The 14,375-nt window shown below is 37.8% G+C and overlaps 1 protein-coding gene across 2 annotated transcripts in view; it reads left to right on the top strand.

The window, feature by feature from the left end:
• Positions 1-14,375, top strand: part of TMX3 (thioredoxin related transmembrane protein 3) — a 45,696-nt gene that overhangs the window by 8,947 nt on the left and 22,374 nt on the right. For both annotated transcript variants that reach the window (XM_049619639.1, XM_049619640.1), the window contains 5 exons: positions 567-690; positions 7,963-8,008; positions 9,362-9,442; positions 11,621-11,720; positions 12,353-12,430. In XM_049619639.1, coding sequence (XP_049475596.1) covers positions 567-690; positions 7,963-8,008; positions 9,362-9,442; positions 11,621-11,720; positions 12,353-12,430 — 429 coding nt within the window. The remainder of the gene's footprint in view (positions 1-566; positions 691-7,962; positions 8,009-9,361; positions 9,443-11,620; positions 11,721-12,352; positions 12,431-14,375) is intronic.

Genomic DNA, 14,375 nt, shown 5'->3' on the forward strand with positions numbered 1-14,375 from the left:
ACACCTCCACCCAGCCCTGTGGTGATATTGAAGAAAGAGGCACGGTGGTTTCAGTTTAATCAACCTGACTTGTGCTTATGCCAAACCAGTCATCTTAGCGATCCCCCGTTTGCCTTGCCGGTAGTTATTCTTAACGTAGCAAAGGTACCTACTCTGTTGGGATTTTTGTAATAAAAATAGAAAGTGTTCATCCTGAACACTTAAGGGATGTGTGTGTGATGTATGTGTGTTTGGTGATTTCATTTTATATATAACGTAGACTCACTGTGAAGCAAAGATGTTTTTCTTGTAAATAATTTTAAATAGGAATTTGTAGTCATTTTACATGAATTTAAGGTAAAACCAGTTTTGAGGAATATACTAAGAGTTGAATTATCTAGATTCATGTGTGTGTGTGTCATCTTTTGTTGTGTAACCACCTTAAAAATTATATTTAGACTTTTTGTCTAAAATGGACTCTTTATCAGAACATTTAGTCAAAGAGATTGCTTAAAAATTAAGATTGATGTACATAATAGCACAACATTTTACTGGTTGTCTTTCTCCCCCCCCCCCCCCCCAACAAGTTTTATGCACCGTGGTGTGGCCATTGTAAAAAACTGGAACCGATTTGGAATGAAGTTGGTCTTGAGATGAAAAGCATTGGTTCTCCAGTTAAAGTTGGGAAGATGGATGCTACTTCCTATTCTAGTAAGCATTTACTCTCTTTTACTCTTCTCGTAGTGAAAGTGCTTTAATTACATGAAGCATTCTTCAGGGTGGGAAGAAGAAATATCTATTCTTTGCTTATGTAAATTAAGGTTATCTTAATTGAAGATTATATACTTTATTGAGTGAAGCGAATCAGCCATCAAATGTGTAACATGCTGTATGCATTACTCTTGTGCCTGACAGACGTATGAGCCATGGTTCCTAGTTTGAGCCCACTTGAGATGCTCCGTTTACCTGAGGCAGCTGCAGAAGTGTGAGTGTGAAGCTGTTGGTGTTGCCGTGTGAAGTCAGAATGTGAGTTGTCGTCTCAGTAGCCTGAGATGGCGTGTTGGAGGAGTAAATAGGGACTTTAAAAAGTTGAGTTGAGTCGGAATGGATACAAGGGAGGATCAAGAAAGTATTCACGTTAGAACGTTTCGGCAAAATCGTAGAGTTGAAAATGAGCGAAGTTTGTTCCAGAGAATGAACGCCTTTAAGCAGAGCTTGGCAAACTACCGTCACGGACCGACCTGGCCCGCGGCCCATTTTTGTAAACAGAACAAACCCAGCCCCACTCGTTTGTTTACTGTCGTCCGTGTCTCTGTCCATGTTCCACTGGCAGAGTCGAGCAGGCGTAACGGAGACTGTTCTCCCCACGGTGCCTGAAATACTGTCTGACCCTTTACAGAAAGAAAAGTGTACTAATGCCGACCTGAAAGGATTTGAGAAAAGAATTAAAGTTGAGTGAAGTATGAGGTATCCTAGAAATTTGGAAAGAGCAAGGCTTCGGAAAGCAAAACTATATTCACTTGCTGCTTCTGCCTGCCACTTTAGATATTGTATTGCCTTGTGTCTTTTGTTGTTCTTTTTGTTTTTTTGAGATCTGAATGATGTAGCACAGGTAAAGTCCTTGTATTCAGTACACAGAGGTCCCCTTTTCCTTTAATCAGTGAACAAAGCGGAATTACGTGGTGCACGTTTCTTTTTAGGAAATCAGGATTGTACTCAGGGTACAGCTTTGGAAAGGGACGGACCTGTGTTTTGATCCCACATCTGCCATGTGCGGCTTCTGGGGCTTCGGGGAAAACCTGAACCTCGCAATTGTGGTTTCCATGTCTGTAAATGGGGGAGTGATAATCCTCAGGGTTGTGAGGATTGTATTAGCGTTTCCTATTCGAAATCGTTGCCACAGTGGCCAGCGCATGTAAGATGAAGCATAAGACCAGATTTGAGGGGGACCTCACGTCCTAGTGTTTTAGATTTTATCCGTTGTGAATTAAGAGGTAATACGTGTTTTTGAGAAGGCACACGGTTAGATAAAAATGTTTTTGGCAGCGACAGGTAGGATAGCAAAGAACGGTTAGAGACAAGATCACCTAGGTCAACTTTTGTATGCATCTTGGTGTGGGATGCCGGGAGCCCAGACGTGGTGGTGACCGCGGAGGAGAGAAGAAACAGTAACCGCTCACAGACATTTTCGAGGCTGAGATCACAGATGTGATGAATTGGTTGTGTGTACAAAGAAGAACCATCAGAAGTAACAGGATGAGATTCTTAGCGTAGTTACTGAACTGCACCACTGCTGGCTGTATGGAAACGAAACACTGACTTTCTGTGCGTTTCCCTCTTCTCAGCTGTTGTGAATCTATGGCGTTTGGCCTAGTGATGTTGGAGAACAAGGCGCTGGGGTCCAAAGAGCCGGGGTGCCGTGAGGTGTGAGGGCTGCAGTCGCAGAGTCAAACACGAGTTGTTGAAGCCCTGAGAGGAGACGAGAGCGATGGCAGGAGTTCTCGCCCAAAGAGAGAATGATATGCTTGGGTTGATTTATTGAAATGAGCTTTTAACAGTGTTTGAGAAATTATTGCTTTCAACTGTTGTTCCCGAAAGTATGTTCTCATCTGTTGGCAATCTTGTTTCATCCTGTCTTGTTGGTTAGACACGCGTGTACTTAAACGTTCACCAGCATAGTCATATTCACTGAGACAGTTTGTTTACTAACTACCGCATTAGTCTCTAGAGATTAAAGACAGACCAAAACGAATCGTTCTTGTCCAGGAAATGGCTAGTCTCATAGAGGGAACAATATGAATAAACCAACAGGTGCAATAAAGTCTCAAACACAGCAAATTCCTGTGATCGTTTGAATCATTTAATGGAGTAATAGAGTAAAATAATATGTAAAGGGATATGGGTATATAAAGAAAAATAATGAAAAAAATAAATAATAAAAATAATGCTATGGTTTACGTTAAATGAATTGTAATTCATTAGCTTATTGTTTAGTGGGTATTTAGTGCCCGTGTGTGTCACTGTTTAAGTGACCCTGTGATGAGGGGAAACGTAAGATTTTTTCCTGAGTAGCTGAGAAAAAATGTTTTAAATGCTGTGATTAAAATACAGTGTTCTTGTAGGTACTGAGACTCAATATGTGGATTATAGCTTTTTAGGTGCTTTGTGGTGGGACTGTTTTTCATTCCATTATTCATAAGCCATTTAGAGGTTTAAATTTTTGTCTCTGATATGTGATTGTTACAGATTTTATTTATTGTTCACTTAGCATTGTGTTGTATGTTGTGTTGAGTTCATAGGAAGAAATCTCTATAGAGCATGCAGAGCACCTTACCTCCAGCAAAGCACCTAGCGTTGGGAAAAGGGATAGGGGACTGGTATGCAAGGACCACCTCTGCCAGATACTGTGATGGGTGCTTCCTACACTTTATATCCTTCTCCTTGGATGTGCAATGCTAAACCCTCCACTCCCTTTCCCAACCTGTGTGGTGATGCTTGCTTGTAAGTCCTTGCGACTACCTGAATCATACAAACATGGCTTATTGAAAAATCATTCTTTTGTTGAAAAGTTGTAGGGTCAGTATTCATTCAGCAGGTATTTAATGAGCACTTACTGTATGCCAGAATGTACGAGGCACATTGTAGGCATCTGTGATACATCAGTGACCAAAACAGACAGAAATTTCTACTTTCACGGAACTTATATGCTAGACGGGAGAGACAAATGATAGCCAGTAAGCATAAGTTAAATTGTCATACTATTTAGTATTCGATATCCGTAACGGATGCATTTTCTTCTTTATTATGCAGTCAAGGTGGTGGTTTATTTGCTATTGAAAAAAGAATGTTATCTTCCTGGTATTTTTAAAAAAGATTTAACATATTTGCAAACTACTGTCTAGAGATTACAAATAGATTTTTGGCATGTAAATCTTAAAATTCCCTTAAATACCTCAGTGCAGCTCCAGTATGGGCCTTTTAGTAGAACTTGGAATCAGGTAAATAACTGAAAATTTTTTTTTTTTTTTTTCAAACTAGCTGTCAACATTATGCTGTGTCTAACTGTAAATACTAAAGGATTGGTGTATCATGTGTATTTCATCCGCTCCATGGGTCACTTTTCAGGCATTCACAGCATTAGTGTTTCTCAGCGTTTAGTCCACAATCTACATTAGGATTACCTGGGCTGCCCAATATAAATTTAGACTCTGAAGACCCACACCAGCCCCACCAAATGAAAGTCTTGGAGATTGGGTCATGATAATCTGTGTTTTTAACAGGGACTTCAGGCACTTCTGCTACCCAAGTTGGAGAACCATGAAGTATTAGTCCAGGGAACAGTTAGTTATAGGGCTTGGAGAGGGATGGATTGTTCAGTGATCAATTACGGAAAACCTCTCAGAGGATGTGACGTACCTTATTCTCAATCATGTAATTGCACAGATTGGAAGTGCACGTCATCACACTCAGCAGATCTCTGTGTATAGAATTCTTGAACTAGGAACTTGAACTATCATGAATTATCCTGCCCCGCGTGTTTGGAATTGTGTGAAAATTTTCTTGATGCATGGTTTTAACTAATAATGCTATAATCAACGTTAAAAAACTATATAAAGATATATATTTTAGTCTCTCTTCATTGAGAACCAGAATCGTTTCTCATTTGTAAGTTAAAACAGGTCATGATAGTCTCTGTGACAGTGTACTGATTCCTGTTACAAAACCGCTGAAATTCTAGAGGGTGGAGATCAGGGATGTTTCTGTACATCCTACAGTGCACAGCAGCCTCTCCCCACAGACAAGAGTTATCTGGCCCCAAATGTCTGGAGTGCCAAGACTGAGCATTTCTCAAACAGAGTCACTGATCAAAAGGCTTATAATCTAGAAAGTAAAACCGATTTGCAAGTATCATCTGTGATCTCCACCCTCTAGATACCAGCAGCACCCTTCTCCCCAGCCCAGCCTCCCACTAATTTATGGCGACCAAAAATGTCTCTAGATACCGCCCGTTGTCTCCTGGAGGGCAAAATCTCTCAGTTGAGAACGGCTGCCATATTTTAGATCTTTTTCATGTTAGACACATAGTGACACTCGGTAAATGCTAAAAATAGTATTTTGAGCTGAGGACTTCACATTAAGGCTGGCCCCTCCCTTCTCCCCACCCCCCTCCCAGCCCACGGTATAGATGAAGTAATAGCAGGTAGTTAACAGTGAAATGACTGAGTGGTTTCAGACACCAAAATTAGAGGCAGAATTAGGACCAGATTCCAAGATCATCATGTTTCACATCCAAGCCTGTCTCCACTATCAAGTTGTTATCATTTCAAGGAGAAGACAGAAAGGAAATAAGGGGCTATATGTTTAACCCCATTTTACGAGCATTTAAAATGATACAGTTCCAGAGAAGTTACTCATGTTATAGATGGGTTTGTGAAAGAATTGATCTCAGGTCTCTGCTATGAAAAAGAACAAAACGTTAAAACTTCAGTCATAGCCCTGCTACCGATTCAATGCTTGCACTCAAACAAGTTACCACATCTTCCTAAGTATCAGTTTATCTGAAGAGTGACATTAGCACCCTTCCCTTCCCCTGCTCACAAAATTGTCTCAAGGCGTAGTTGAAGGTATACTGAAATCAGTTATAAGGTATTTTACATCGAAAGTTCTTCTTATTGTTCTATACGTTGATGTGTCAGCAGCTACCTAACAGATCAGGATCAAAAATAGAAAGGAAATGGACTTAACATTTGAAGATCTCTGTGTGCCAGGCTCCCTCTTAGATTCTGGTCCACATGCTTTCTCATTTTAAAATCCCATCCACAAGGCCAGCCAGGTGAGTGCTGTCCTCAGAAGGGAAAGAGTTGCCAGATGATAAATGTGAAGTTGGAATCCTAACCTACATCATTTTACGTCTATAACCCATGCTTTGTTTGTGTCTCCTCTAGGGAGATGTGGTTTTAGGAGTCACTGTCAAGTCAAAATTATATCAGAAGTGAAGTTTAATGCTCAGAGTCTAGGTACTAAAGAGTGGGTGGTATACATCTGTCTCCACCTGACGCATTTGCAAACTGAGGCCAAGGAAATTAAGTGGTGGGACTTAAATGTGGAGCCGGGATTTTTGTTCTGAAAACTGTTTTGAGAACCACCACTGCATTTTCTGAATGATTGCATATCTTCTTCATTGGTCTGTTTAAAAATAAACCTTACAGGGGCGCCTGGGTGGCTCAGTCGGTTGAGTGTCCGACTTCGGCTCAGGTCATGATCTCACGGTCCGTGAGTTCGAGCCCTGTGTCGGGCTCTGTGCTGACAGCTCAGAGCCTGGAGCCTGTTTCGGATTCTGTGTCTCCCTCTCTCTCTGTCCCTCCCCTGTTCATGCTCTGTCTCTGTCTCAAAAATAAATAAATGTTACAAAAAAAATTTATTAAAAAAAAAAAATCTTACAATAAATTAAATTATTAGGGGCATATACACCTCTTTCCCAGTCAATTATATTCGTCTTAGTTGAAAGTAATAAGGGCTGACGTTCCCCCACCTCCTTGATTTGGGAAGGGGTCATTAAGGACATATTTTATCGCATGATCCCCCTCCCCCATATCATTTTTATATTTTTTACTCAGAAGTCAGTCTCAATTCCTGTAGTCTCCAATTAGAATAGACTTGGCAGAATTAAATCCTGCAGTAGAGATGGGCACAAAGCAGGTATGTAATTGGTTTAAGTTCATCTGGCTTTTCAGAGGCAAGACCTCTATCTTCAGAACCTGAGTTATTTATGTTAACCTCTGCTGTCTGCGTTGCTTCCAGTAAAAACTTCATCACTGCCCTGACCCTGTCCATCAAAACCAGTTCATCACTGTCCTGACCCTTTCAGTCACCTTTGTTCGTGTTCAAGGGAGAAACTCTATTAATGACAAAGGAAGGCTGAGAGATTTTGACTATTATTTTGCCACAGGTTCACTCTGTCATTATTCTTGTGTATTGGGCAGTACCTAGAAACCAGAGATGGATGATTACTAAAGTGATTGGTAAACCAGAACCCATGTACAATAGTGTAGTGTCCTTCTACCCAACCACGATGAGATATCCTAGAAATTACTAAAATTAACAGTGGGAAAGATCATATGAATAAATACATTATATTTTACATAAACCGGTATGGTTGTGTAAATATATTGTATATTGTCTACGGAGACTGCTTTATTTCTTTACTGTCCTGATTGCCTTGATTCTGTAAAGGAGGTTAGTATTAATTTGCAGTACTGATTGCCATATCTCTTCAAGTCCTAATTCTGTATTTGATTGTTTTCGTTTCTTCTTTCCCTCAAAAAGATGCCGTTGTAGCAACTGTATCTCATTTTAATTAACATGAGGACTTCAGAATAATCTTTGAAAGTGACTAGAATTATTCTAGGTTATTACAGTAGCAGAAACTTCTAAAACAAGTAGATAAAGTTGCTTTTAGATCATATATAGAGTGCAGATTCTTTAAGTAATTTTGCAAATAAAATTTATCTTTTAAAAATTAAAATATAATGCAGTTATTTTAAGACTTAGAAAAGGAAAGCGTGATTTTGCTTGTTTTTGTTTTTTATTTATTTTCATTTTTTGCAAGGAGCCAATGAGACCTAGAAAAAAGTATTTGTCCTGGAAAATGAAATCAGATGACAAATGAGACTTTATTTACATATATTTTTTTAACAGGAATATCTTTTTAAATAAGTATTCTTTTAACGATTCTTTTGGCATTTATTCCTTAATTTGTCATAGTGTTTTGTGCTGGCCATAATTTGGATTATTAAGTAATTGTTTTGTACGAGAATGTCATGTTTTTTCTTTTTTGTGTGTGAATTTATATTCTTTTTAAAGACTTAAAAACATAGCTATAAGGGTTTGTATAAATCTATATTTTTAAGTAAAAGGTTCATTTACTACCTAGTTTCTCATTTAAAAAAAAATTTAGAATTATTTATTCTTTTTCTCATCAAGGCATTGCTTCAGAGTTTGGAGTTCGAGGTTATCCAACAATTAAGCTGTAAGTTGAGTGTTGTATGTTTATATGTGTATTTTTATTAGTTCACTCTGCTTACGTTTTATTACATTAATTTCTAGTAGCTTCCTTGGAGGATTGAAGACGGGTTCAGCAGTTTTTTCTAGGTGCAGTATGTGATCAAAGGAGAGGGACTGCATCTTTCGGCTTTTCTCTGTATTGAAGCGAATGTGGTGTTTTCGGCTAGTTCGTTGACTGCGCTCTGAGCGCTTCCTGTGGGACAGGCATCCTGCAGGACCAGATGACCAGCTGTCGATTATGAAAAAGGGCTTTTACCCTTGAGGAGCTCAAGAGTGTATTCTGCTGTATCATGTGAATCCCATCTCCTAACAAATTTTACTTTTCTATAATTAAAATAGACTCATTTCAGTAGAGATGAAAGAAACCAAGAGCATCAAATTGAGGGACTTAATTCTAACCTGAAAGTGTCGATAAAGTATAATATAAAGTGTATGTATGTAAGTTGGGAGAAATGGTGTGCTAATTAATTCTAAAGGATTTATTTGATAATCATAATTTTACTGAATTTTCTCTTGAGTTTCTTCCTTATTTTGGTAGTGTGCGAGTTGAGGGATGATTTTGAAATTTATTTTTATAGTAAAGTAAGTTTTCAGTATTTTAAAATCTCAAATTTCAAAATTTGGCTAATTTTAATTTTTTATTTCTGGGGTTTTATATTGACTTCCCTCCTTCCCCTACTTGCAAAAAAGCATTTGCTAAGCCTCTTTTACTTGTGTCAAGTAAATTATCCTTTCTGTTCTTTTTGTTTACTTATAGGTATTCTCTTGTGCTTTCACATTTTTTTTTTTTTTTAAATCATAGTTGGACACATAATTCGTTGACAGGCTTTTGGAAAATTATACTTTTCTAGAATAGGTGTTTTATGCATTGTTTTACTCTGTAATCTTAGAGCCTCTGTCAAGTTACTATGATGTTGTGTTGCTTACAATTTGTTTTCCCTCTACCAAAATACTATTAATTCCCTGTCATTTTTTTTTTTAACTAGAGAAGATAGAATTGTACTACTTTGACAAGCTCTTGACCATGAATGTGTAGATTATGCACTTTACAGAAGGCATAGGTACAATGCAAGTATCAAATACAGAGTAAACTGTTTTCATGTAATTTTAATAAAATGCAGCTTTTTTCTTTATATTTTGAGTTGTTGGTCCCCTGAAGCCAGTTGCCCACTGTATTTTACATGGTTATGCCGCTTCTAAAAACACTCTGCATTTATTATTTTATATTCTGTGATTTTATGAGACAGTAGTGATTAGCATTACGTACTAAAAGAGTTGAAATAATCTCAGCTTTTATCTTTTTCTTTTTCTTTTTAAGATTAAAAGGGGACTTGGCATATAATTATAGAGGACCACGAACTAAAGATGATATTATTGAATTTGCTCACAGAGTATCTGGGTAAGTTTTTATTAGGAAAGGCCTTTACTATAGGATACTAATATTTTAAAATTAAATGTGTTTTAATAAACCATATTGAATGCACATTTTTTAGGGGCTTAACCTAAGTAGAATCTGTTCATGTATGACAGAAGGTAGGGTTATGCAGCGTATAGAGAGATACTTGAAAGAAACAAAAAGAACTGTGATATGTATTATGTACTTGTTAACCTCGCATTTAAATTCATTTCATATGTAGAAAAAAGATTTTCCCCAGTAGATTTAAAAAAAAATTTTTTTTTTAATGTTTATTTATTTTTGATACAGAGAGACACAGAGCGTGAGCAGGGGAAGGGCAGAGAGAGAGGGAGACACAGAATCTGAAACAGGCTCCAGGCTCTGAGCTGTCAGCACAGAGCCCAACACGGGGCTCGAACCCACGAACTGTGAGATCATGACCTGAGCCGAAGTCGGACACTTAACCGACTGAGCCACCCAGGCTCCCCACCCCAGTGGGTTTTTTGAAGCATTTTCAAAATTTGATTACTTATAACAACTTTGTGAATTGTAATTTTTATTTTACTATAAATTTGCTCTTGTACTGCCTCATTTATATCAACTTATTTTTCTTGTTACCTAATGTTGGAGTTTTTGAAAGAAACCCCACGGTATTATTCTTCTGATAGACTTGGGTTTAATCCCTGGCCTGTGATACTGGAAAATTCTTTTTAGATACAGCTAATTAAAATACTTTCCCTGATCTGTTACATGCTGCTTTCTGCCAACTGTGAGATATTATTGCACATTTTGCTTAGAATGTGGCATAATTAGAACCCAGATGTCTATTTGAGTTATAGATCTCTGAGGTTTTACCGATAAGGAAACAGACTTTCTTTCATAAGCATCCTGTTGGTTTGAATATGGTGATTCTTTTTTTTTTTTTTTTTAATCTACATCTACCTTGCTGAGGTATAAAGAAAGTTGGTGCTTATAATTATTCAATGCGGGTGTGTGGAACTCCTTAAGGAGAACATTCATCAAAGTAGGTTAGCCTATATTAACTTCGAAAGTATAGGCACTTTCTTGTGAGTTTGACAGGATATATTATATTGATACCTTTAAAGAGCTTTAAAGTAAATTGAGATATCGGAGGGGATTTGTTGAGTGCATGACACTGCCGGGCTTAAAGTATTTGAGAAAAGACACAGAATGATCTTTATTCAAGTCTGCAAAACTTATTGATATATTTTTCACTGTATTTTCTCATTGATTGCATATCTCATTTTCTTTATAAATCCTTTCTGAATAAATTTTAAGATACCTTTACATTATAGTAGGGCATTGGTGTGGGATGTACTTTATTCCCTGTGGTTAGATTCGTCTTTATGTTTTGGCGATTTTTAAGGAGTTTCACTTTAAGCTTAAGATGGTCTTCTGATGTAACCAGGGGTGACTCTGTTGCACAGAAATTTCGTGGCTCAGTTCTGGACTTGCATCACTTGCCGGTTAATTACTCAAGTACGAAAATAGAGGCGAGCAGTGAGTGTGGTGCGGTGCATCTGAGGAATTGTGCATTTTGAAAATATGTTTGCCTGTGCAAACGCTGTGTTATTCTTTCTGCACATTTAGTGCAGGATAAATCTGATAATGCAGACCACATTTTTAAGAAGACTGGCTCTTTTTTAGTTTTTTTAATAACACTTTGTAAGTGATATGTTTGATAATAACCTTTGACATAAGCTATCTAGTATTAAATGGATATAAATCTTCACATAGTATTTCTAGTTTCCTGAGGTAACACATTCACAGTGTGTTAGCGTGAATGATCTCATGAAAGAGAAAAAAAAGTAATTCTCACGTGGATCGTTTTATTTTTAGCTGAGGACTCTCGATGGATTACAGTTCTGTTCTTGCCTACCAAAATATTGGTTAAGATGGTACTCTCTAAAGGGATAGACTTTAAACTTACTTTTTTCTTTTAAAGTTATTTTTTAAATTGATGGATTAACTTGTGGGTACTGTGTTTTTATTATGTGGGTACAAATAGTGGTCATGGCTGTAGTTTTATTAGGCTTATGCGGATTGGGTGATTATTTAAAATGCAGTTAACACAACATTAAAACTTCATAACTTTAGACCTATATTGTGTACTATCTTTAGTTCAAACACAAGTTAGTTTTTTGTTTTGCTTTCAAACAGGGCTCTAATTCGGCCGCTTCCAAGTCAGCAGATGTTTGAACATGTGCAAAAGAGACATCGTGTGTTTTTTGTTTATATAGGTGGAGAGTCACCTTTGAAGGTATCAAATGGCTTTATTTTTTAGTCACAAGTAACGGGTGTATTGTAATTGAATTTTCCGTATAGCCAAAACTTCATCCAGAACTGAAAATTACTTCACTCTTATTGGTAATAAGAGTTCAGTGTGAGTATTTTTCTAATGAAAACACTTTCTTACATGCCCTCTATTGTGTTTGCTTCATGAAACAGAAATGAATTAAAAGGTGTTGCTTGCCTTAGTATTTCTTCTCTTGTTGACCTGGTTACTCAAATTTAGTGTTACTTTTTAGCATTTGTGGCTCCTTGAGACTGCAGAATGCAATTTAAGTGTAAACTTCTTAAAGATCATTTTATGTATGTATAAACACGTCTTCTCCTGTAACTATCAAATTAATAAATAGGAATTGAGCTTATCTTACACTTAACTTTGTTTAGAGGAGTATAAAAGCACTGAGTAACAGTGGTCTCTTTGCTTTGGAAACCGTTTACTTCACGTGCTACTCAACATTCCATCATCACCTCACATAAACACACTGAGGCGTCCAATTGTGACGAGACTGCTGGGGATGATACCGCTGTTCGGAATGTTTAATGAGGAATGAATTTGGATCCTCGTATTTAAAAGTCACCTCTTTTCTATTTGTATCTTCACAGGAGAAATACATAGATGCTGCTTCAGAATTAATTGTATATACATACTTCTTTTCTGCCTCAGAAGACGTGGTTCCTGAGGTAATATTTAAAATTGGATTTTGATGACTTAATTTCATTTTTTAAATTATTACTTGATTTATCAAATTTACTTACTGTCATATGTATAGAAACAGTAAACATTAGCTCTTTGCTACTGGTACCGGATTGCTTATTATTAATAAGTAAATACCACTAGATTCCTAGCATTTAGGGACTGTGTTTATTAGGTCCGTGCTTGTTCTCTTCTTTAAAATAATAGCAGTAGTAAGAAGTGATAACTCAAACACTTCAGCTGGCTTATAAGCAATGGAGTGATGTGTTTTTATATATTAATTCACAACTGCTTACCTAATCACGTGCTGTGACACTCTGTTGAGTTCTTGACAAGCAAGATCCTCAGGACCCTGATAGGGTGGAGCTTACGTGCTCATGGAAAGAGGAAGTGTGCTAAATTTTACTGTTGCTGGTTACATCTTTGGGGTCATGTTCAGTAAACAAATACATAAACACAATATACCTAGTATGAAAAAAGTAAAGGAGCATTGTGATAGTAGAAACATGAGGGTGGGGTGGCTATTCTAGATTGGTTGCTCAAGAAATGTCTGAGAAGAAAATATTTGAGCTGGGACTTACATGATGTGAAGGAGCCCTGCAAAGATCTGTGGCCCGAGTAAACTAGAAACAGGGAACAGATATTCCAAATGCCCAAGATGAGAACACTCTTGGGCGTATTTGGGAAGCAGGTGCTGGGCCAGTGTGGCTATAACACAGTGAGAAAGGAGATAGGCAGAGAGGCCAGGGGAGGCCTTGCAGGTCATGGCCATGCATGTGATGGGCTGAAGTTAGTGAAGGACTTGGTCTCATGTTCATCTTAAGGACTTTCCTCTGCTAAGAGCAGAATGAATTGGACGGAGATGAGAGTAGACCCACAGAGAGCAGTTGAACTCGTGGAGTAATCTGGCAAGTTCGGGCTTGGAGGTTTGCAAAGGAACGGGGAGAGGGGAAAATGTTGGGTTTTGGAAATGAAATTGTTCAAGCTTGTTGACCTGGAGGAAAGGGGAAGAATCAAGGATAACTGCTAGAAGTTTGTTTGTTTGTTTGTTTGTTTGTTTTAATTTTATTTTTTATTTTTTAAAATTTACATCCAAATTAGCATATAGTGCAACAATGATTTCAGGAGTAGATTCCTTAGTGCCCCTTCCTCATTTAGCCCGTCCCCCCCCCACACCTCCTCCTGTAATCCTCTGTTTGTTATCCATATTTATGAGTGTCTTCTGTTTTGTCCCTCTCCCTGTTTTTATATTATTTTTGTTTCCCTTCCCTTATGTTCATCTGTTTCGTCTCTTAAAGTCATATGAGAGAAGTCATATGATTTTTGTTTTTCTCTAATTTCACTTAGCATAATACTCTCCGGTTCCATCCACGTAGTTGCAAATGGCAAGATTTCATTCTTTTGGATTGCCGAGCAATACTCCATTGTATAAGTATACCACATTTTCTTTATCCATTCATCCATCTATGGACATTTGGGCTCTTTCCATACTTTGGCTATTGTTGAAAGTGCTGCTATGAACATGGGGGTGCATGTGCCCCTCTGAAACAGCACACCTGTATCCCTAGTAGTGCAGTTGCCTAGTAGTGCAGTTGCTGGGTCGTAGGGAAGTTCTATTTTTAGTTTTTTGAGGAACCTCCATACTGTTTTCCAGAGTGGCTGCACCAGCTTGCATTCCACCAACAATGCAAAAGAGATCCTCTTTCTCCACATCCTCACCAACATCTGTTGTTGCCTGAGTTGTTAATGTTAGCCATTCTGACAGGTGTAAGGTGGTATCTCACTGTGGTTTTGATTTGTGTTTCCCTGATGATGAGTGATGCTGAGCATTTTTTCATGTGTTGGTTGGCCATCTGGACATCTTCTTTGGAGAAGTGTCTGTTCATGTCTTTTGCCCATTTCTTCACTGGCTTATTTGTCTTTTGGGTGTTG

The sequence above is a fragment of the Panthera uncia genome (assembly GCF_023721935.1).
Source record: "Panthera uncia isolate 11264 chromosome D3 unlocalized genomic scaffold, Puncia_PCG_1.0 HiC_scaffold_8, whole genome shotgun sequence".
Classification (NCBI taxonomy): domain Eukaryota; kingdom Metazoa; phylum Chordata; class Mammalia; order Carnivora; family Felidae; genus Panthera; species Panthera uncia.